This window comes from Zonotrichia albicollis, chromosome 5 (genome assembly GCF_047830755.1).
Source record: "Zonotrichia albicollis isolate bZonAlb1 chromosome 5, bZonAlb1.hap1, whole genome shotgun sequence".
NCBI lineage: Eukaryota > Metazoa > Chordata > Aves > Passeriformes > Passerellidae > Zonotrichia > Zonotrichia albicollis.
Genome location: NC_133823.1, coordinates 8,195,367 through 8,219,816, shown reverse-complemented (window position 1 = coordinate 8,219,816; position 24,450 = coordinate 8,195,367). Strand labels below are relative to the sequence as shown.

Below are 24,450 nucleotides of genomic sequence, written 5' to 3'. Positions count from 1 at the left end.
TACTGATGATCAGAACCTTTCCTTTCAAATTTTCCAATGCTCAGCAAACCTTAAACCTCTGCATTATGACCTGTAGAACCCTCATCTAACAAGGGAGGAACTTGTGTCCTGGGAAGTTGAAATGCTTGTCTGAAGCTGAACTGATGCCATGAAGGACAGTGAGGAGCTAAACCAGTGATTCTGGGTGAAAATCCCATGGATTTCCCAGTACAGGGAAGGGAAGGGAAGGGAAGGGAAGGGAAGGGAAGGGAAGGGAAGGGAAGGGAAGGGAAGGGAAGGGAAGGGAAGGGAAGGGAGATGGAGGGTAGGTTGGATGCCTGCATGTGACTGAAATGATACAGGTGCAAGAAGGATTGAGGTGAGGACACTGCAGGAGGCACAGACAGAGCTGATCATCTCCCCGGGCCAGGCCAGCCCTCTCCTACCTTGGTGGGCTGGAGGTGCTCCAAGCTGTTCTCTCTGAGGGTCGCCACAGCTCTGTTGGCATTTCTGTCCTGTTTGTACATCTGTGTGGTGGGGGGGATGGACGGGGCCATGGCTGTGTTCAGGTGAGTCCCATTGCCAAAGGCCTGAATGGCGTTTTCTTGGTGTGGGAAAGATGGAGAAAAGGTTTGTCAGGGCAAGGGGAAGCCTCCCTTTCCCAGCCTCTTTCTCTGCATCACCCGAAGGGATGCCTGAGGCTCTGCAGAGCTCCTTGGTTGGTGACACAGGGAGCTGGGCACCCACAGACCCTGGAGCACATGGCATCTCCCCATCCCCATGCCCAACCCCCCCCTCAGTGTGCAGCAGTGGCACTTACGGAGGCAGATGTTGTTGGTGAAGAGGTGCAGGAAGCTCTGGCACTCGTCCTGCCGGTTCCCGCTGGCATTGCAGGTGCACCAGGGAGCGATGCTGGACGTGGAGTTGTCAATGTAGTTGGGGGTGATGGGGCTGCCTGCCGGGACAGACGGACAATGTTACTGCGGGGCAGGGACGTCCCCTGGGGCTGCTCTCCTGGGTGACTCTGCCTCAGCCAAGCCCCTCCATGACAGCAGCAAAACCCTTCAGGTCTGTCATGGCTCTGGTTTGCTCCCAGGGGAGAGAAGAGGGGCACTCACAACCTTTTGGTCACAACACCATCACCAAAGCCTTTGGTCAATTCAAAAGTGCTATCAGTCCAAGGAATGGGCAGTTTCTGGGAATTCAGGTGAGAATCACAGAATGGTTTGGGTTGGAAGGCACCTTAAATCCCATCCAGTGCCACCCCTGCCGTGGCAGGGACACATCCCACTGTCCCAGGCTGCTCCAAGCCCCAGTGTCCAGCCTGGCCTGGGACACTGCCAGGGATCCAGGGGCAGCCCCAGCTGCTCTGGGCAACTCATGCCACAGCCTCAGCACCCTCCCAGCCAGGAATTCCTTCCCAATATCCCATCTGATCCTGCCCTCTGGCAGTGGAAAGCCATTCCCCTTGTCCTGGCACTCCAGGCTCCTGCCCTAAGTCCCTCTCCAACTCTCTTGGAGCTACTTTAGGCCCTGGGGGTGGGGCTCTAAGGTCTTCTTGAAGCCATTTATTCTCCAGGCTGAGCATTCAAAAACTGCATGTGAATATGTACAAAGGTTTTCATGCTGTCATTGAAAAAGCCAATCTCAATCTCCAAAATGAAGGATTAAAATGGACTGAAATGTTGGCCCAAAAATGTCAGTCTGTCTCATCTGTCAGGACAGATCTGGTCCAAAGGCCACTTGCACTTCTCTTTGGACTCTTGTCTGTGCCCGTGCCAACTGCTGCCAGCTGCGCTCTGCAGCATCTGAAACCCTCATCTGACACCCTTTGAAGTTGGCAGAATGGTTGTGCATGGTGATTTCCAGTGGCATCACTGGTGATGGCCTCAGGGAATCCCTGGCAGAGCAGACACCCTGGGATAGCCCATCTATTTCCACCAGAGAGAGATGCTCTAATCTGTCAGTAGCCCATGGTATTTCTCCCTCCACAGCAGCCATCCTAAAGTTACCCCATACCCATGGCTTAGTCATGCCACTGAAGGGACAAAGACCAGCACCAGGTTGGATGTGGCATGGAGAAATTTGGTCTGGTGAAAGGTGTCCCTGCCAATGGCAGAGGGCTGGAATGAGATGGGCTTCACAGGTCCCTTCCAGCCTAAACCATTCCATGACTCTGTGATGTCCTGGAGAGCTCAGCTCTCCACCTTACTGTCCTCATAGCCAGAGTAAGAGGAGACATTTCCTCCCAGAGGAGACATTTCCCTCCCAGGGGAGAGGTTTCCTACCCAGAGGAGAGGTTTCCCTCCCAGAGCACAGGTTTCCCCCCCACAGGAGACATTTCCCTCCCAGAAGAGATGTTTCCCACCTGGAGGAGAAGTTCCCCCTCCAGAAGAGATGTTTCCCCCCTAGAGGAGATATTTTTCCCCCAGAGGAGAGGTTTCCCTCCCAAAGGAGATGTTTCCCTCCCAGAGAAGATGTTTCCCACCTGGAGAAGATGTTTCCCACCTGGAGGAGATGTTTCCCACACAGAGGAGATGTTTCCCACCTGGAGGAGAGGTTTCCCCCCCAGAGAAGAGGTCTCCCCCCCAGAGGAGAGAGAATGCTCACCGATGATGCCGGTGTAGGCCAGCAGGCAGGCGGCGTAGCTGTCCCTGCGGCAGCCGCTGGCGGCCTGAGGGGATGGCTGGCAGTTGAACTGGAACTCTGCGTAGCGCGACCTGACGGAGCCAGAGCACAGACGGGACATGTTACTACAACTGTGGGAAAGGGGATGTAACAGCACACTCACAGTGTTCACAGAGGGGAACATGTTTGCAAAATGCTGCTGTAGGTGTTCTTCAAACAGTTGGAACAGATGTCCTTTTCCAATCTCCTGCCTACCCTAACAAACCCAAGAGGAGGTTTTGAACAGGTTCTGCAGTCAATGTTTTACAGGCTTCCTCCAGGACTGCAAGATAAGTCCAGTGTTGGAAGAAATGTTTGCTTTCTGTTGTGTGAGGTTGGTTTTTGAGGAAAGAGCTGTTGCCAGGAAGGAGATCAGTCTGTGTTGCCATCTTCTATCTTTTGGGTAATAACTTTGCCTAAAGACCCCAGCTTTCATTTTTAGTCTGATTGGATGAAAGAATTGCTCTGGTCCAATTACTCTGGTCTTTCTTTCTCTAAAGACTCTGAATACAGCTGAGATCACCTCAGATCAAAGGCAATGTCCAGAGGTTCAGACACAAGATGTCCTACCCATGGCCAGGGCTGCTGCCCATCCTCTGCTGCAGATGCCCATTCTCAGGAGAAGGACTCTCTGGAGCCTGTGGAGCAGGCAAATCATTCTGCCAACCAGGTATGTGCCACCAAAGTCTTTAGGCATGAGTCAGCTCTTGGCACATGGTGGTGTTGGAGATCTGAGGCACCAGCACAGGGCTTTCAGCAGGACACAGCAACAGCTGGAGACCCAGATCCATCTCAACATTCCTTCTGTGGCCAGGTAGGAAGGGATTTCATGTGGCATCTGAGCTGCTTAGGAAACTCAAGCAAGCACCAGCACTGACAACCCCTGAAGGGAGGGTTCTTTAGGTGACAGCCTGCACTGCCTGGGCAATCTCAGAAAAACTGAGCATGTTGCTTCTCACAGACATCCTGTCTCTTCCAGACATATTGCTCTTGCTTCTGGTCAGTGTCAGCATTCCAGTTTGCACTTTCCAGCCCACTTCTCCCCTACACCCTTCTTTTTTTCTCATCTTTGTTCCCATGTTTGCCCCTTATCAACCCTTTCCTTCTGTAACATGGACAGGCAAAATCTTTCCCAAAACTTGCTGTATTGTTTGGAGATTTAGAGAAGGGAGATAGTGACTGCAGATTTGATATAATCCATATTAGTAGAACCCAGCCCTCTGAGCTGGGAAGTTCAAAGAGCTAGAGCTGTGCAGGAGCGACAGGGTGAGACTTGGAAGTGCTTCACTTTATGATTTATTCGTGGCTCTCCTTGTGGATTCTGCACTGCTGGCTTTGACCAGGTCACATGTCAACCTCTTGCTCCCTCTGTGTCTCTAGAGGATATTTTATATTATATATTCAGAGACCAAGGGACCAGATAATTAACACCTGTGCTGCTTGCAGGAAATAGATTCCAGTCTCCTGGGGAGTAACACTCTCCCCTTTGAACCTCTTCCTCCCCACTGGGCCCTCTTGTCATGTTAGGAGAGGGCAGAACCCATCCATTTGGGATTCCCTGGGTAACCAGGGGACAGTATCTGAGCAGGGCCTGGTCAACCCAGGGGCTTTGCATCTCCCTGAGTCTGCTTCTGCACAGGTCAGTCCTTCTCCTGCCTCCATGTTTCTGGGGTGCTGAGGGTATTTGTACTTTCATGCTTCCAAGAGGATGCTGCTGCACTCACCTTCCTTTGTGAAAATACATAATATTTTTATTGTAATTAAAAGATACTGTGCTGGTAGGGGATGGCTGCTGGAAGTTCAGCTCAGGAAGTCCCAAACCCCACAGCAATTAGAGACTGAGACAATACAGGGAGGTGTGTCCTACACTTGTTCTTGTGCTCTTCCCCAGGTGTCTGCTCACAGCCCAGCTGTACACAGGGCACTGGGCTGGGCCCCCGTGGTGCTGTTTTTGCCTTACATCTCTCACTGCCAGCTGGGCTCTGCTCCCAAGAGCTCTGTGTGCATTAACCTTCTGGAATATCAAAGACTTTCTGAGAAACAGGGAGGGGAAAATAGTGCAGATGAAGAAAAAGTGCTGAAGGGGTTCTGCTGTCAATGTGCACATGGGATGGGTCTGTGTGTGTGTGATTGGGGGTGGAAGGCAACAGAGGAGCAAACCAGGCTGGCCACAGACTGTGCTGTGGACCTGGAATGACATCAGGACTCTGAGACTCCTGGCGCAATCACCAAAACATAGAATCACAGAATCACAAATGGTTTGGGCTAGAAAAGACCTAAAAATCATCTCATTCCACCCACTGCTGTGGCAGAGACACCTTCCACTATCCCAGGCTGCTCGCAGTAGAAGGGTGTATTTTTTACGTACATAGATTAATTTTTCTAATTAAACAGGCAAACAAACATGGTTTTAAGGCCCTCACAAGTGCCTGTGGCTGTCAGGATACCTTGGGTGCTCCTTGAGGATGCTCTGGGCTGGGGAAGAGGAGCAGTAAGGGAGATGGATTTGTGACAGTGACTGTAAGGACCCCTCCCCCATACTCCTGCTTAGCTTGCACCTTCCTGGAACTGTTCCCATAACAGGTCTTTCTCTAGAACCAAAGCCAAAAATCCACAGAAAATGTCTAAACAGCTTCAGGGTGATCATCTCCCATCTCCTTCTGTCTGCGAGAAACTTCTGTGGGATACAGGGACAGGGCCCACTGTGGCATGGCCCATCACAGCCATGCGGGACAGGCCCCCAGGAACACCTGCAGTGGCACAGGGCTGTCACCAGGCCCTGGCCAGGGGAGAGCTCTCCATGGGGACAGCCCTGCTGTGATCCTCACCTGCAGACATAGTTGTCCCGGCAGGAGTCCAGAGGTGCCAGGCAGTTGGGCTTGTCCTTGGACTCGTAGGAGCAGGCGGGGACGATGGTCTGGCGCCGGCGCTCGGCGCAGGCCGTGTCCACGCAGGGGCAGAAGAGCAGCTCGTGGGTATACTCGGGGGGCACGCGGTCGAAGAACTTGCGCAGGGCCTTGTGGCACTTGGAGCGGTTGCAGGTGTCGGCCCGCGCCAGGCGGCGGATGCAGAAGGAGACGTACTCCGTGCGCAGCCTCTGGCACATCTCATCCACGTTGCAGGCCTTGGCGGCGTCCAGGCACCGGTTCACCTGTGTCACCTCGTTCTCAGAGCCTGCGGGGTGGTGGGATACGGTGAGGTGGCTCTGCACCGACCTCCCCACCTGCAGCACCGCCCCTGAGGCCTTCATCCCCCTGTTCCCATCCATGGCCACCTGGTGACACCACATATGAGGTGGTTCTGTGCTGACCTCCCCATCAGCAGCACCGCCCCTGAAGCCTTCATCCCCCTGCTCCCATCCATGGCCACCTGGTGACACCACATGCGCATCACCACATCACACCCCAGGAAGGCCACAGCCAGGGTGAAGTGCAGGTTTGCTCTGAGGGTCCTGGTAGGACCAAATCCCCTTTCCACACTTGTCTTTTCCCAAAAAGTGCCACACTCACATACCAGACTGCACCCCCCCCAGAGCTCACTTTACCAAGCTCGTATCTTTAATAAAATGAATTTTGCTTTAATCTGGGCATCTGGTAACATTTTACTAATGGAGATTAACCAGCCTGAGGCCTGAAAGACAGCAGGCATTAGAAAGTGCATCTACTTATGGCCATGAGTGGATCCATCAAGTATTGGGACCTCAACGAATGGACCTTCTTGCTTCTGCAAGTTGCTCAAGATCAAAGACTGAGTCTCTGCTACATGGGTGGTCTGCACTGATTCCTGGCACCTCAGCCTCACTGCCCTGGACAGAGAGTTTCTCCTGGCCTCTCAAAGGTCATGTCTGGCTTTGGAGCAGCTCTGTTTGTTCACCCCAGGATCTGCCCAGCTAAGTGAGACCTGTTTGGGTTGCAGTGTGCCCCATCCAGACCAGTCAGTATCCCTCTGTGTGTCCCCAGCAGTGACAGTGCCTTCACAGGGTGGGATCAGAGGTACCATCCAGCCTCGTGCCCCTGGGCACAACCTGATGCTGCCTGCATGTGAGTGCTCGTGGGTCTCTCCCCACACCCTTTGCAGGGTCACCCCTCACTTACATCAGCAAAATCACTCTGCATGTCCACCCTCCTAAACAAGAGGAGAAAGAATGTCCCAGTCTGGGTGAGAGAGCAGAGATGTGCTGTGGGATGCAGGGAAGGTGGAGGAAACCTGCAGTAAGGGGAAAGTTCAGGAAAATAGAGCAAAAACTGTAGTGATGGATGAGAAAACAGTGTCTTCAGTGGGAAAGTAGGAATCTCATGAGTTTATGTGCCAACAGCCTTCTCTGTAAAAATAGGGAAAAGGAAGGGGAAAAGGCGTTTGTCTAACACTGGTTGCAGGGCTGCTTCAAAGGTGGATGGGACTCTGTTTTATAGAGGGGAAAAATGCTACAGGGTCCCTGGCAGGAGTCAGTGGGAACAGCAGAATGTGTCTGATCGGACAGATAAAACAAGGGTGCTTCAAGCTCGAGAGAGAAAATGAATCTGAAATCTGATTTTCACCTCTCTGAATTAAAATCATGACCAGCAGCACACCAGAAGGACTTTCTCCCCAGTGCAGAAAGATTTTTCCATTGAGGAAAAATCCCCAGAATGATAAATTTCCAATGCAGAGTCAAGCCCTATCTTTGACTGGGAGATAAAACCAGCCAGTCACTGCTGACAAGTGTTAAAACATTGACAATCCCCCTGAGCCCTTCAGAGCTGGCTGCCCTCCTTTATTTCCCTGACTTTATCAGATGCTCCTTCTCCCACCATTTATTTTTTCCTACCTGTTGCCCCCTGTTGCTTACAGTGAGCTGGAAGTCAAATTCCAAGTTTTTCAGTTATTTTATGGTGGGTGAAAGTTTTGCTTGTTGTGATCCCTTCACTAAATAGTTACCTTTAAAACCCAGAGATGAATATTGTCAGAGCATCGGTTTATGCTGGGAAGCTGCCAGCTAACGTGTAGGAAACAGTTACTTGGAAGGGTTTCATTACCCATTCAGCCAATAAATCACAGGGAACATGTTGGATTTTCTCCTCTTCCCACGCAACACCAGCAGATGTGCTTTTTAAATCACTGCTACAATTAGAGTGGAGGGATATGGTTCCATTTGTACAGTTTTAGTAGTGGCCATATATTGTTTATATAAAATTTAGTTTAATATACCTGTTGTTCAATTGGCCTGTGGTCACAAGGGTGTCTTATTTTTCAACAAGTTCTTGGGATTTCTTTTTGGTAGATTTGAAAGAGGGTCCTTTGGCACTGTTGACCATATGACCCTGGACACTGGACAGGCAGAGGGCAGCAGGTTGTAATTGATGCAATAGAAGATATTGATTAGTATGAATAAGGACAAAAAGGCTCAGAAATTTCATGTCCCTAAGTGGATGACAAGTCCTCTGAAGAATCCCTGCTGCTCAGGGCCCATTTGCTTTGCTGCACAACCTATTTCAGTTTGCTTTAAAAACCTGAGAGTGTGTTAACCCTGCATAAAATCCCCATCCCTTGATTTCCCCATGCTCTGAAGCTTGCTGGAACTCAGCAGAAGGGGAAAAATTCCAGCAAAGAAAACCATGATCCAGAAAAAAAATTCCCTGTCCAGGCACCAGTCTGCTAGGTGGAGTCAGTAAGAGCGAGGTCAGGGAGCACCTCCCATCCTCTCTGCTCCTCTTGTCCAGGCTGACGGGTTAATTTGCTGCAGGACACTTTCACCCAGCAAGTGCCTGGCCATGGTGGGGACTGCAGACATTGACCAACTGCAGGGACATGCAGCTCCTTCCTTGCCTGGGTGCACTCCAGCTGTGGATGTCACCCTAGAGCAAGGCACACATTTGGAAAAGCTGTTTGGGCACATCTGCCAGGGACACAGGAGGAGCACATTACCTGTTCCCAGACAGGTAGTTTGGTAAAATACCCACTCTTGGAAAGCTTCCCCATGGCTGTGGAGCACTGACTGGTTGTGGTGGCAGCTGTGTCCTTGGTGATGGACGGGTTATTGGCAGCCTCAATAACCTCTGAACTGCTGAGCCCTCGGGGAGTTAAAAGGTGTCAGGCTGCTCTGCTCAGCCATTAACAGGGTTAGATGCACAGCAGAACACAGTTCTGGGTCCTGAGGTTGCCCTCAGGGCAGGTGGTTAAAGGCTGTGGCTGGGATCAACACACAGGTTGAGTTATCGACCTCTTTTCCTGCAGAGTTTGATCCTTGACTGATGTGGAAGCACCTTCTCAAACTAACAACGCCCAAGCAGCTCCTGTCTGCATGGAACAGATCATCCACCTGCTATGGAGAATGAGTGGGCCTGGGATGGGTCATTGGAAGGGGTTTTTGTACGACATCCCTTAGTCCCAGTCTTTCATGGTACAGACATGAAACAGCCCAAAGACAAAAATCACAAACAGCTTTTCCCAGAGCATGTAACAGTTTAGCAAAGGAATCAGACACACCTCCATGGAAAAAACAACTGCTAGACCTGAACCATGCAATGCTCACAAAGGACTTCCCTGCCTGCAGCCCTTGATCCCCAGCCAGGGCCCTCTCTGTCTGCACAGAGGTGTCAGAGCATTTCCCACGCACCTACCTGCAGTGATGGAGGCCAGCCGGACATAATCAAAGCCCCTGATGAACGGCTCGTAAGGGGAGCTCTCCAGGACATTCATGCCTGGGGGGAAGAGAGAAGCTGGTGAGAAGGCAGATGAGGCTCCTGCGGGATGGCTGAGATGCACAAAGTTCCACATCTGCAGTGAGATACTGTTTGGTGGGTGCTCTAAAGGCCACGAGTAAATGGACACTCGGAGCCATAGGAACAAGTGTGTGGACACATCCTTGGAGAAGGGAATAGAATGGAACTGGCTTTAAAAATGTATCTCCATTTTGGAGTGGGGCAGCCTGTCAGGAACTGTAGAGTTCTGTAGCTGAAGCTCTGGGGCACACGGCAGGGATTGCCAGAGAGGACACCAGACTGTGGCACAGGCTCCTGCTCATGGGCAGAGCTCAAATCACCAGCTCCCTACAAACACAGGGTTTCCATCACCATTACTGCAGTTTCTTCTATGTCTCCCCCTGGGTCAAAGGTCCTCATCTCTTTTTAGGACACAGACAGGGCTGTGCACAGGATTATGTGGGTGATGACACACTCCATCTTTACTGTCACCTCTCCCTTTCTCCTTGCCAACAGCCTTTTCTCACTTAGCACAAAGCTAATGACCCACAGCTCCCGCAGAAACTTCCTTTCGTTGTTTTTAAGTCTCTGGGAGCCTGATTTTATTCAACTGGTGCTTCCCTTTCATCTGTGCAATGGTCTGTAATGCCCCATCATCCTGATGGATACCATGGAATATTACTGAAGCAAACAGCTTCAGTATCTGTTGGTTTTTTATTAGACATTTAGATGGATGTGGACAGCAGCAGCAGATGTACTGTCTGGGATAAAAGGACTATCCAACCCCATGCTCTGGGCATGGGCTGACCTCCAGCTGCAGCCAGAGGCAGCAAGAAATGGCTCCCAGGGTCCACAGCCCTGTGCAATCACCACAGCACATTACAAGGCAGCTTTACACCTTCATTGAAATATCTTGTATCATTACTGACTAGAGAGGGGCCCATTTGTATTTTCCAGCATAGCAGTTTTATGTCCTGATGATAAAGCACCTTATCAGAGAGTTGTTATCGGGTTGTCATCATGTTATTGTGTCTCTAAGTGGGAAGGTGGCTAAACACGGCATGCTCAAGAGAAGCTGAGTAAATAGTGTGCTTTGTAAATTCCCTGAGCACGCACTTCCACAATTGTTTTTGCAAGAGGGCTTCTAGGAAGCTTTTTGCAGCCTCCTGGGTATGTCTGATTGAGAACAAAGCTCTACATGGACCGTGTGGATTGGCTTCCTTTCTCAGTCAATTAAACATGCGTAAGGACTCTGAAACATGGGACTGCTACGAAATATATCTCCCTGGGGAAATTAAGGCAAGGAAATCAAAAGTTTGGTGTGCGAATCTGCATTGCAAATGAAGTCAGTTGTTTGAAAAAGTGTGGGGCTCAGGACATGACAGGGAGAAGTTGAGTAGAGCTGTTGTCAGCCTCCAAGAGCAGCCCTCTCCCAGTAATTCCCAAGGTGGAAATCCCAAGGCACTGGGCAGGGAGTCCATCCAGCACCAAACTCCTGTTCTGAATCTGGAGACCCAGAGCTGGCCCCTGCCTGCTCTCAGCAGTCCTTGCCAGCCTCTCTCTTCTCTTCCTTCTAGAGGAAGGTGTCTCTCCCTGCCCATGGTAGGGCCTTGGAACTTTCAGTGCCTTTCAGGTCCCTTCCAACATAAACCATCATGTGTCCCAGAGCTGGAAACCCTCATGACAGCACTGCCCTACACAGCCATGTCACAGGTGATCTGTTTCCAAGTTTGAGCCACAAAGGTCAGATGGGAAGGAGCTGTAACACCACCCACTGAGATGAATGGAGAAACTGGATTGTCACCTCTTCCCCAGACTACCTTTCAATGGAAACAAATCTGGCACATAATTATGGGAAAGGTCAGATACAGGAGTGTGCTCAGGTCTTGTATTTGCCCATAGCACCATGCTCTGTACCCTGCAAGCTGTGGCACCTGGAAGCTTCCCAGGAATTTGATCAACCAGTTTCCATCCTGGCAATCCTGTGCACTGCAGAATCCATGCCCTTTGTTTTGCTTGGCCTTTTGGCCTGTGGTTTCACCCCTGCAGGTTTCAGTCAGCAGTGTTTTATTAATCTACTTCACAGCCCATGGCTGGAAGGGTCTGTTTTATTCCCCATTTTAATTTTCATGGTGCATAAAATACTCACAAGCTTGACAAGGAAGAATTATGGTCACTGAGGTGCAATTTTATGGTGACTCTTAAAAAAGTCAAAATCCAAACTTATTGAATACTGGCTCTGGGAACACTTTAAGTTCCAACTTGATGTCACCAGCCCCAAATCTTCACTAACACAAAGACACTGGTACACTTGAGACATTCTAAGAGTGATTTTTTTGAAGCTCATGCTGTTTTTCCTCAGTGCCTGGAGTTTATGTTGTGTTTCTATAAAATCTACAGTGTTTATGGTCTTGGTTAACATACTTAGATACAAAATATGCTGTGCATTTCTCCAGCAAAAGATCTCAATGTATATTGGGAATGTCATAAAAGAGAGGTCGGGTTAAAAAAAGAAAAGGAAGGAGGCATCTCAGGTTTTCAGTATTGCTCTCTCCAAATGTCAATACCATGGGGATCAATAGGATCATCAAATCTCTTGAGTTGGAAGGGCCCCACAGGGAACCTCAACTCCAATTCTTGGCCCTACCAGACACCTCAACAATCCCACTCTGTGCCTGAGAGTGTTATTCAAATGCTCCTGGAGCTCTGGCAGCCTTTGGACCATGCTCATTCCCTAGGGAGCCTGGGCAGTGTCTGACCACACTCTGGGGGAAGAGCCTTTCCTGGTATCCAACCTAACCCCCTCAACACAACTTCATGCTACTCCCTCCAAGATCAGCATGTCTTGAGACAGAACAGGATCATGCAGGGGTATTCTGCAGCAACCTCAGAGCTGGGGAGCTCTGTAGAACGGCCCGCGAGCGATTCCCTTTTAGGAAGATGATCAGAAAGGAGCGCCCCGTCCCACTGACCTTCCATCAGCGTGTGGTGGATGCTCCAGTAGACACTGAGGCAGTGCTTCTCCTTCTTCATGCCGCGCTTGCACTTGCAGCCGTAGAGCTGGCTGGAGAGCAGGGCGCTGACGGTGCTGCGGCACTGGCTCTTGGCATCGGGGCCCAGCTTGTTGGCGCCGTTGCCCGCGATGCACTGGCGCAGCGTGCGGAACTTGGCGCTGCACACGGGGTCCGTGGTGCACGCCTCGCCCGCCTGCAGGCAGTCCCTGCTGGGGCCCGCGGCTGCTGCCATGCCTGCTGCAAGGGAAGGGGAGGGATGGTCAGTGCCACGGAGCAGCCCTGAGGGAAATGGCCTGTGTCGCCCACAGCTGAAGGACCCCTGGTCCTCAGATTAGGCTTATCCCCAGGCAAGGCAGTCCTATCCAGATAACTCAGTCCCTCTTGGAGACAGAGTGCCCAAATACCCACGCTGCTCAAAGCTGTGGCTATCTTTGGCAAGCTAAGTGGATTTCAGCTCTTTAGTGATTATCAGCACTCTTAGGATTTCAGCTCATGCTTGCCAAAAGCGCCTTTGGGCTAGGGGTAGAAGCAGACGAGAGAGAGGAGAAGGAGAGGTCCTGGTGTTCCACAGCAATGGTTTATTGTGGGGGTCTGTGAAGGGTTCCAGCGATGGCTCTTCTTCTCCCGAATGGGCTAAAACAGCCTGTTTTTACAGGGTATAGGGGGATCCAAACTTGTCCAGTACTAGGGGTTAGGGGAAAGTGACCTGTGGGGTTACAGAGATAAGCTAGGGTTCGAGAGGCAGAAGACAGGAGCTTATTTTGCTGTCTCATCATGACTCAGCAATTCCTACTGTTAAGTCTTGGCCCGCCATGGGGCCCTAGCCAACTCCATGGAGCCTGCTACACGCAGTCTCCTTCTTCTAGGGGCCCAGAGAAGGTGTGCATGCCCCGTTCCTGGGAGCGTTCAGGGCCAGGCTGGATGGAGTTCTGAGCAACTGGGATTGCAGGAGGGGTCCCTGCCCATGGCAGAGGGGTGGAACCAGGTGAGCTTTGAGGTCCTTTCCAACCCAAATCATGCCATGGTTCTATGACAGGATCAGCCTGGTAGCAGGATTATAAGAGACAGAAACTTGACCACTTCTTGGTGGTTGATTTTTCCTTCTTGGAGAACAAAAATATTTTCAAGTCCTTTCTTTCCCAGCTCTATCTCATTTCTGCCCTCCAAAGTTAACAGTAGCCCTATGTTACAGAGACCCTGTTACAGGACCTCTGATCATTGAATATGGTTTAACTGTGCCTACACCTTCCTGGAGCTATAAATGGCTCTGTGTGGGTGTTTTGACATGTAGTCAGCCCACATATATCCCAGGAGTTGGCCCTTGTTCACTGTCACCGTCTCCCCAGGACTCCCATTGTTTCTGTCTTGGCTTTTTCCAAGCTTTTGTAAATTGTCTTCAAAGTTCCTTTACCAACACAAAATGCTGTGTTCTCCATTTGGAGAGTCCAAAGCATGGGAGGAAGATGGCATTGCTACACCTACACCAATAAATTAGCTCATCAGGGCTCAGTGGTGCTGTGCCTCAGTGCCAGGAGCAGACCAATCCCGTGTTATTTATTGCTCCTCCTCACTAAAGCAGGCTGGACATGTCCAGGCTGGCTCCTGGGATGTGCTCAGCCCAAGGCTCGTGGCTGCATTGCTGCTCCTGGCAAAGGGCAGGGTCAGCCGTGCTCAGATGAGGCTGTGTGGCACCAGGTGGCACCGAGGGGACTGGTGTGAAGGTCTGGAGCATTTGGCATAGGACAAGCAGGACTGCTCCACAGCTTGGGAGAGTGAGGAAGAGGCAAACCTGGTTTATGGAAGGGGAGAATCATTTCCAGTGCCTGTACAGTAATTTTGGATCCTGCTGTACTATCAAAACAGAAACTGCTGTCATGACCCTGAAGGAGAACTTCTCCAATACTTCCCAAAGGAAGTCTCTGTCTCTAACATAACTTGTCTTCTCTTTGGGTAGAAACCAGAAGGCGAAGGGCAGAAAAGACCATCTGCTTTTTGATTCCCTCCAGTGTCTGCTCCTGGTGGGACTCAGTTTGGACAATATTAGAAAATCCTGCTTCCTGAGAAAAATGTGAGTCCCTGATCTCCATTTCTGAGGGCTTCATGAAATCTCTGCTTTCTCCAAGACTCTACAGATCTCTTCATAAAGTCCCCTTTTCTGCCTTGCAACTGCTACCTCTCCTTAATTTCTGCACCTCCCAGTTGAGCACTTGAGCCCAGGATATCCATTTCTGTTCCCTCAGCAGTCACAGTGTGTTTGCTGCAAAGGAGCTGCCTCTGTTGCTCTTGATTAGAGTAGAAAGTAGCAGCTGGAGTTCAGATACTTCAATTATGTTTATTACAAACTTTGGGTGAACCCACTAGGAGGTTTCCTCCTGAAGTATCCCAGTGGAATCTCAAATGAAAAACCTTTCATCTAACTGCAGACTATTTCAAAGTGCCTCATGGCCAATGTCAAGCTTTCAGGTATTTCAAATCTCACACTATCTCAAATTTGAGTTCTCCTGCCCCTGATTTATTCATAGACCTAGTTTATTTAGCACTCAAGGCTTGTTTGGATCTGCCAAATGTGGAGAGAGAAATTATTTCCAACATGTGGGAAAGTCTGCCTTGGGCTATCATATACTGAAGAACTTCGAACACAAGGAATCAGTTTCCTTGAAATATCATTTGGGCAATTTGCACATTCACTGAGATCCATAAAATGAGCTAGAGAACATGTCTGAGCAGAATCCATAGGAATAAAGGAAAAAACACTTCACTTATTTTAGTCTGACTTTTTCCAAAGGGTCTCCTCTGAATGAGGATAAAGCCCAGCAGGCTGTATTCCAGAAGAGATGACTTTTTCAGTGTCCTGTCAGCTGCTAGAAAAGTAGGTTAAAATAGAAATTATGACCTTCCTTCCCTTTCTCCGCTACATGAATTGCAGAAGATACTCCCCAGGATGGTTATAAACACAACCAGCCTGTAAAAGCTGTAAAACACTTTGGGATCTCACTTTAATAAATCAAGCAGATTGACCATTTGAGAAATTTTCCTGCAAAATTTTAAGTAAATATATCCTCAAACCAAGCCTTGCTTCATAGAACAAAGGCCAGGGGTGAATATTTACAGCCCATACCCACAGCATAAAACACCTCCATTCAGACTTTATGACAGAGGTGCTTGAGGCCACTTGCAGTGTCATGAATGACCCGTTCCGTAATTGTGTCACTTAAAAACCAAATCATTCAGGGGCTTTTATTGTTAGCAGAGTCTTTGCAACTGAGACAACATAACACCACGTTTTTCTCCTCACACTGCCCCTGAGAGAGTAATTTTATGCAACATTAAGACAGCACCTCTTAGGGAAAAAGATAAATCTCCATGACTTATAAAATTGATAGTGCTTCCTAACAGGCAGGGACAAGAGCAATATTAGGTCTTCTCTCCCAAAGATGGAGTGGCCTTTCTGGTTTTGCCTTCAGAAATAGCTCCTGGCAGGCTGTGTGCCACGGGATTTTCCTCCTCCTTGGCTAACCAGGGAATTGGGATATGCACGGAGCTCTGCATGGCTTGGGCTCTCAGAGTCTCTGCTTATGTAATAGCAGCCCTTCCAGCTCCCTCTGCTCCCTTTAAAAAGCCATTTGTCTGGAGTTTTATTTCTCACTCCCTGCTAATTTCATGCTGTTTACGGTGGGCAGATGGAGTAATGAGTTTATTTTCACATCCTGTTTGTAGCTGTGCTCCACATCTGTTTCTGCTCACTCTTATCTCAGTGCCATTCACCCAGAGCTACTCCTCAAGTGTGGGAGTAAGAGAAAATCCTGTCTCTTCCCATTTTAACAGACCCTGAGCTCCTTTCAGATAGGTGTCTCAAAATGCACTGTGCTGACCAAGCAGGTCTGACTCTCCTCCAAGGACATAATTTCCTTTCTCAAGGAAGTGCAGCTGTGTCTGGGGTACAGAAGTGTGAAGGTGATTCTGTGAGGGCTGGAAATAGTGAATAAAATGCCTGGAGAGCACCAACATGGAGTCCTGTCTCTCTCCCTTTCTTACTCAACTTGGGCTTCAGATGTTTCAGCAGGAACCACACCAGTTCCACTGGGGGCCTTGGGATGCATCTTCGTTCTCTCCCCTCCAGTTTATAAATTAATTCAGTAGGAATCTTTTTACACTCTTCATTTGAAGGGCTGGAGAATGTCTGGAAAAGGACAATGAACCCGGGGAAGGGTCTAGAACGCAAGTTCTATGAAGAGCAGCTGAGGGAACTGGGAAAGGGGCTCAGCCTGGAGAAAGGGGGATCAGGGATGTCTTGAAGAAATATTTCTAGTATTTCCCAACTATCCATAAACCAATAGTCATGCATGAATGGGCCCAGGTGGCTAATGCAGGTGGCCCCTGCTAAACCTTGTTTAAACTCTGTTTTCATGTAATGATTTTATAGCCAATTGCTCAGGATCACAAGGAACAAACTCTTGTACGCAGCTCAAATATAATTTCCCATTTGCTGCTGAAATACCTGCAGAGCAGCCCCAATGAATAGCTCTGCCATACCTATGCTCCTTCCCCAGCCTGCTTGAGAACAGCCTTCCCACGAGATCCCACACGCCTTGTCCAGAACTCAGAGCTGTCACCTGGGTTTTATAGAGCCCAGAAACCTCCTCTGGGATGCTGCTCTCCACGCAAAGGGAAGTTTCTTTCCCTTCCACCTGTCTTGCCCTGATCTCAGTGCAGGTTCCATGCTCCAACACCTCTCTGAGGGCTGCCCCAGTATTTCCTGTGTTAACTCAGAGCAGCTCACCTGAGGAGGACACCACCACTCCCTGCTGACAGTCCTCTGTGGACTTTGATGGTCTTACCAACATAGCACACACATAATGGAATCCCATACTGCAAATGGATCTTCTAGTGATCCTTCCCAGCCAGCACTGGGGTGGTGGAATTTGCTGATAATATCTCAGGAATGCAGGGTCTGAGGGTGTTAAAGCAATACTGGAAAGTTCAGGCCAATAACGTGCTGTGTGTCCTGTTCAGGCATTAAAAATGTGCTGCCTGATCCTCTGTCCCTCCAGCTCTGACCCTTCACCCCTTCTCTCCACATTATGAGCAATCTTTTGTCTGTGTTTGATCTGTGTCTCCACACAGGACTTTACAGGCACTGAGGAGATACAAATAACCACATCAACACCCACTGAATATTTCCTTCTGCTCTGATGGCTGATCCATGTAGGAGATAACCACTCACTGTATGGACTCAAACCCAAAGAAAACATTTCTCTCATCTGCCTGGCTGTTTATCACAGATTTATACATGACATCCAGATACCATGACAAGTTGTATCATGTCTCCATTACCCTTAAGGAGAACAGAATTCATCATGAAAGCCTTCATGATGACTTGGGGTAAAGTCTCCCTAGATATCATTGCTCCCCTACACTAACACATCCATTTTGACAAGGCTTCAGCCTTTGTTTTCTAAAGATGCCTCTGGAATGCCCCATCCTGCTGGACTGACTCAGCCAGACTAACCACCAAATCAGCTATAAACAACATTCTTATGAAAGGAGGATGAAATGCAGACCATCACGCTCAGTGCATGACCTGGTTGCAAATAGTTGTGTATCTATTTTAAATAAGTTTAATCCATCAGAGCAGGAAGAAGGCTTAAAACTTTTGTGGATCCATGAAATCCCAAAGTGGGTACAGGTTATTCTGAAATACTGGGAATCTAAAACACAGATCACACAACCAGCTGCAAGTTTTGGCAGAGAAAATGATCCGTGACATTCATTCCTTGCCAAAATCTGGGGACACCATGATATTGGTGTATTGGGAAGCTTCAGTCCCGGATTTCTGCTGGAACAGAGGCTCTCCCACTCCCAAAGCTAGGCAGCATACCAGACAGGGTGACTGGGGTTTGTGATCACCAGGGACTCAACACTGGTGCATTGTATCCCACAGTTATCCCATCCTGTGGGATAACTGCTGGTCTCTGGATATCAGCTCCTTGTATGCCAAGGTGAGAGAACATCTAGCAGACAGCAGTAAGGACAACTGAGGTCTCAAGGGCCAGAGGTGATCTTTAAGTACTTACATTAGATATATCAGACCTCAAGTTCTGCCTAAATTTGACTTTAAAGTGTCCTGGCCCATGGTAAAGAAATAAAGATTCTCTGCTGAGGCACAGCAAAACAAGCCTAGAACCAGGAGACGGCTCCTTTTTTGGTCTAACTCTGCCTGGTCTGTTCAGTCACATCACATTGTGATCTTTCCCACCTCTGACCTGCCATGCTCCCCATCCAGAGATCTCCCCCTGTGCTGGTCAGGGCTCACACATGTCCCTGTTCACCTGAGAAATGATGGTGAGCAAGAAGTTTGTTCCCTTGTCTTTCTGTGGCCTCAAGTCTAATATTGGACCTGCACACAGAATCATGGAACCATTTAGGTTGGAGAAGCCCTTTCAGGTCACCAAGTTCAACCATTCCCCCTGCACTGCCCATGTCCCCAAGTGCCACATCCACAGGGCTTTGAAACATCATCATTAAACCCTTTGCATCTTCTCCTTTTACAAGCAAAAATCCTTCTCATGTTGCAGTTGATGCTCGTCTGCCACTAAAGCTGCATTCAGGAGTCATCAGCCACAGAGTCTGAAGTAACTGAGCTTCTCAAACATCACTTGGTTTTGTACATGTATTTTTATTTCTCTATCTGTGCATCAAGATCAGCTCAGCTTCCCAGTCCAGGTTTGGATAAGCAAGGCAGCCTAATAGTCATCTTTCTGAGCAAAATTTCAGCTAACAACATCCAGTGCCTTAAAGGCAGTCTGCTTAAGTCCAGCAGAGTGAGATCCAGATCTTTCTCAGTGCCTGTAATGGTTTTATACACATATAGAATTAAATATCTAAGATTTTTTTTTTAACTCCCTTAGCTCCACTTTGCTTCAAATCATTTGACTGAAGAGTTCTGGCATTCACCAACTCCTCAAAATCTTGCAAAGTCCTATTAATTAACTGTGCACTGATGTAAAAAATGACCACTTCTGGAAGCCCATATGTGCCACATAAAGGTTTATAGTTTCCTATGGGGTAACATAATATGAGTGTCTCTAATAATGCAGCCTCAGTGCCATGGATGGTCCCACAGGTCCGCCACACCTGACCCAGCCTCAATGGTTTTTGTCTCCAAGGTAAAAACTACTGACACGTTTCACACAAATCTATTTCTTCCATCCCTATGGGCATTGGTGGCCACTGCAATGGATTTTCATGGTCTCACAGATTCTGTAGAATCCCTCAGGGCTGTAGCCCTGACATTGCTATCTTGCACCTGTGCCCTGTGCTCTCAGTGACAGAAACCTCTGGTCTGGATTGATATGCAGCTCCCAAGTCTCCTGCCAGTGGCACTGCTGGAAGCTTTCTGCAGTGCCTTCTCCTTTGCCATGGCTCCCAGAAGTTTATTCCCAATGAAGTTTGAGAGAAATCTCTTCCACCAGATTTCCATGGCCTGTGCAGTCCTCCATCAGCACTGAAGAATGATGCTCAAACACTCCCAGGACAGCAGTGCCTGCTCTCAGTTTTCCTGGTTTACATTCCTCAAACGCCATGGATGCAGCTGGAAAATTAAAGCTGAAATCCTCCTATCTTCTCACAGGTGATTTTTTTTTTGAGATTCCATTTCCCCTATGTCATGGTTTGACCTGAATATTTTTCTTTAGCAGCTCCTGCAGCAAAGGCATCCCTCTGTACATGAAGGTGCTTTTTGCAGAGTAGTTGAGAAAACAATTCCACCATAGTGCACAAAAGTTCTGTCACACTGTCTGAGTCATTCACAGAGGGATTTACTGGCCAGGTGGTTGATCTTGAGGTGAAATATTCAAGATCAGGTTGGACAGGGCTCTGAGCAGTGTGATCTAGTGCAAGATGTCCCTGCTCATTGCAGGGGGCTGTACAGACAACCTTTAAAGATCTCTTCAGAACCCAAACTATTCTCTAATTCTCTGGCACAGCTTGCCCAAACTCAGGTGCTTGCTTTCCTCTCTCTGGCTGGCAAAACTCCCTGTCCACGATGGCACTCCTTTTTCACTTGGAATCCTGAATAACAACCCAGAAAGAACAGAGCTCATTTAATTCCAGGAGCCAAACCCTGCAAATCTTTCTTAGCTGTCAAAGCAGCATTTCTGTACTCATATGGCTTTGGCCAGAGTCTGTGTATACGTCAATTCACTTCCACTTTCTCCCAAATACCCCACATTTCTCATTTCAAATTAGATTTCTTTTGCCATGCCCTATTTTTTGACCCTTCTGCTGCCCTCTCCCCTACCCCCCAGTCTATGTGGACTGCAATGTCCTTATTTCCTTTAAATAATTCTTGCATTTTCCTGTCAAAAACCATAGGAGCAAGTTAAAAAAGAGAGGGAAATTTTTATAAGGAACATGTCCCATCAGGGGCATTGGAAATGCAGACTTACAAAGTCTTCTTAGGGCAATTTGCAAAGACCCAAAAGGGGCAGATCACAGGATGAAGAAACCCTACATCTCCAGCTATTGTCTTCAAAATACCTCCCTTGGTACACAAAAGAAAACATTTTCTCTGAATATTCCTATTGAGTTGTTCAGGATTTAATCTCCATCTGAGGGACTTGTGCTTCTTTCCTGCTGCTCCCAGGGGCAGGCATATTGCACTGACTTCTATTTTGAAAAACTGTGTTCAGTGACTGCAGATAGTCCCAACCCTTCCCTTAACTTCTGCCTCATGAGCAGAGCAGCATTTCTGGAGGCTGAAGCACTGAGGGTTCAGGATCTGACAGCACAGATTTCTGTGCCCTGCTCACCAGTGCTATTAAAGACATCTCAACACTGTTTTATTTTCTCTTTTCCCCCTGGTCTACACTTCCTTGCATTGTATCACTTTCCAGATATCATCCAGTCATTCACATCTTTTCCCACTCACAAGGGTCTCTTATCAGCTGTAGTCTCTGGCTGCAGCCCAGGGAGGAGCTGCTGACCAAAAAAGAGTTGCTGGAGTGAGGCTGAGGGTGAGGAGAGGGGTGGTTCTGCTGGTGATCCATTGCCTCACAGCTGCTGACTCATAAACTGGGAACAGAAATGGATCTGGCATTCGTGCCATGGGTTCTCCCTCTCTGGCATAACCAAGAACAAGATCCTGAACTTCTGCTGTGACACAGGTCAGAACATGTGATGGGTGATGAGGGGCAAGAGCTCCAAGGAGATAAAACAATTTGAGGACATGGACGCTTTTGGGCAAGACCTGCAGAATGACATCCAGGCTGCTTCTGCCATGTCCCACCACACTCTCCACAGAATAAGAGATGTTCCCCCCCAAATTCTGCTTTAAAATTTCCCCTCATGCCACAGAATTGCTTACACAGAAGTACATTCTCCCAGGGGCTGCTGGACCCTCTCAGAGAGTCTGTGTATGTGAGCTACTAGAGATGGTAGAAAGGTAACATCTTTATCTTTCCAACTCTTATGAAGAATGAGTTCCCAAAGGAGTGGAAAAAGAAAGAAGCAGGCAAAAGAACCAGATGAATTATGGATCAGCCTCATGGATAACACTGTCCAGGAAAGCAGATGTGACATGGGATTTGACCTCTCCAAGATATTGGGCACGGGTCCAAGTGTGAGTGGCCTCTGAGCACTCACAGTCAAGTGGGTGCCCATGAACGCAGAGCTCCAACACCAGAAAGGACACATTTTCAGACTCAGAGGTGTTTGAGAGTCTGTCCTGAGTCTGGTGCTGTTCAATATTCCCATAATGGCTCCAGTGATGGAATAGAGAATAGATTTCTGCAATTTGTGGCTGACAGAAGATGAGGAGGGGTCACAAGCAATGGGCAAGACAAGACTGGAATTCAAAATTATCTTGGTCTGGTCAAGGCAGTGTATGAAATCAGGAGGATGACACTGATCAGAAGCAAAAGTGGCACGGGGAGATGTGAGTGTGAAAGGACAGGAGGGAAAATAAAAGCTAGAAAATAGAAGCAAAGAAGATATGGCAGTGGGGAGAGAGGTGGTCACAGGCTGAACAGGGAAAAGAAACAGAATGAAAACCAGAAAACATGTGGTCTGGGGCATAAGTGGTATGTGTTTATCACAGGAAGCAATTATTCTGCACTTCTCAGCCCCAGTAAGGCTTTAGCTGGAGTTTGGGTCATCTTTTGATAGGACAACACATGTTAAGGAAGATGACAAGATCCCAGAGGAATTTTATTAAAATTATAAATGGTTTGCAGGCTGAGGTGAGGATGAAAGAAAAGGATTTGTGTAGTTTAGGATGGAGGCTGTGAAGAAACAAGATCAGAGCACTCAAATACATAAACAAGACATTTTAGATGTGGACAGTGATAGATATCCCTCCACTGTTGTGAGATATGAGATAAGATGTAATTCTGAGTTAATGTGCAGCAAGGGAGATTTAGATCAATATTAAGAAAAATGTTACATGGGAAGTTAAAAAGTGGAACAGATTATGGAGGGTCTGTTTAATACCCAGCAGTGGAATTGTTTACAAAAGCACCTGTCAGAAGCAGCTCTTGCATCCTCCCTCCCCTGCTGGAGCTGTGGGTGTTGTACTCGTGGTCCCTTCCCGTTCTCTGTCCCTGTGACACCTTCCAGGGCACACCTTGTGGCAGCTGTGGATTGTGAAACGAGGACAGACACCTCCAAATCAAACAAACCACACTGGAGACAGGCACAAATGGCAGGGGAATAACTGTGTCTGTGTGAAGGGTGACTCTCTAAGAACAGGCATCTCCCTCCTCAAGGCTGAACACTGGGGCTGCAGCAAGCTGGGACAGGGAAGGCGTCCCTGGCCAGCACTCCCTGGGTAGCTCCTCCCTGCCTCACCAGGCTCCAACACAGCTGCTAACGCTCTGTTTCTGTCCACTGGCTCCCACCAAACACTGACACACCAAGCTGCAGAAAGGTGGCTGGGTTTTTAAAGCACATGCTGGAGGTCCATATCCTCCTTTGCCATCCCTGGCAGGGATATGAGGGAACTGCTGTTCCAGGGCAAGCTGAGCCCATTTGCACAGCCCACAGCCTCCCCTGTGCCCGGAGCAGCTTGGAAGGCAGAGCACAGAGCATCCCTGTCCACGCTGCCAATAACAACATCAGGGCAATGCCTTCAGAGACAGAGCTCTGGGAACACTGAGTTCATCCAGCTCTCCGGGGGAGCTGTGATGCCCACGGCATCAAACAGCCCTAAAAATGTCTGATGCTCTTGGTTCAGCGGGGTCCAGCAGTCATTTTCAGGCCCTTGCTCTTGCTGTAGAGAAGTGAGGAGAAAATTACGTTTTCCTCGTTTGATCTCTGGCACTTGCTGGATCAGAAAAGTCCACGGGTGTTGAGTTTGAACTGCTGCCAGACCAACAATTGTTAGCAAAAATGGACAGGATTTGGATCCTGCCTTCAGCGGTTTCAACACTCTTATCTGTCTTGCACATCATTCCATATAACTAAGCACTGGAAAACCTTCCAACTCTGCCTGCAAAACACAAGAGCAGCCAAGATGGGCCAAGACAACTGTGCAGACCTTGAGCATTCATTGCTAAGGACAGAATCTCACCCGTTTTTAAAGGGTCATTTATCAATGAACTCTCTTCTTAATGCACCTCTTTGAAGCACTTAAATGCCAGCGCGCTCTGTGCTGCATGGTTTTGATGGGGATCCCAGCCATGTGTCAAGCAGCAACTGTGACCCCTTTTTCTGTGATTAAGTTCATTTTTGTTCCATCCAATTTTTTTTTTTTACATGATTAACCGGTGAATAAAAAGGCCATTTTTTATTTTTCTTTGCAAGGGCTGAAGCAGTTTTAATCATATATAATTCAACACTTGCCATGCCATTTGCATTCTCTGCTTTAAGATGAATTTGGCACTAAACAAGCACTCAATTATACTCCCCCGCCTCTATTTTCTTTGGAAGTTGCAAAATTCATTCAGACAAAAGATAAACCCTCCTGAAGATTTATGAAGATTAATGATGATTAAAATCAAAGAACAGAGATTCTCCTCCTGATGTTACAAAGCCACAGGACTCCAATAAATGTCCTCCAGTGACACTTTTCTAGGCAACCCTGGGTTCAAAGACAAAATTGTGTACATGTCTGT

The 24,450-nt window shown here is 48.5% G+C and overlaps 1 protein-coding gene across 2 annotated transcripts in view; it reads right to left on the bottom strand.

The window, feature by feature from the left end:
• Positions 1–24,450, bottom strand: part of LOC102072317 (GDNF family receptor alpha-4) — a 76,346-nt gene that overhangs the window by 6,000 nt on the left and 45,896 nt on the right. Inside the window, exons 2-7 of one of the 2 annotated variants that reach the window (XM_074540738.1) lie at positions 12,299–12,577; positions 9,246–9,326; positions 5,475–5,820; positions 2,590–2,699; positions 800–934; positions 426–583 (exon numbers count right to left, since the gene is read on the bottom strand). In XM_074540738.1, the coding sequence (XP_074396839.1) occupies positions 426–583; positions 800–934; positions 2,590–2,699; positions 5,475–5,820; positions 9,246–9,326; positions 12,299–12,577 (1,109 nt within the window). The remainder of the gene's footprint in view (positions 1–425; positions 584–799; positions 935–2,589; positions 2,700–5,474; positions 5,821–9,245; positions 9,327–12,298; positions 12,578–24,450) is intronic. The other variant, XM_074540739.1, reaches the window with a different exon arrangement.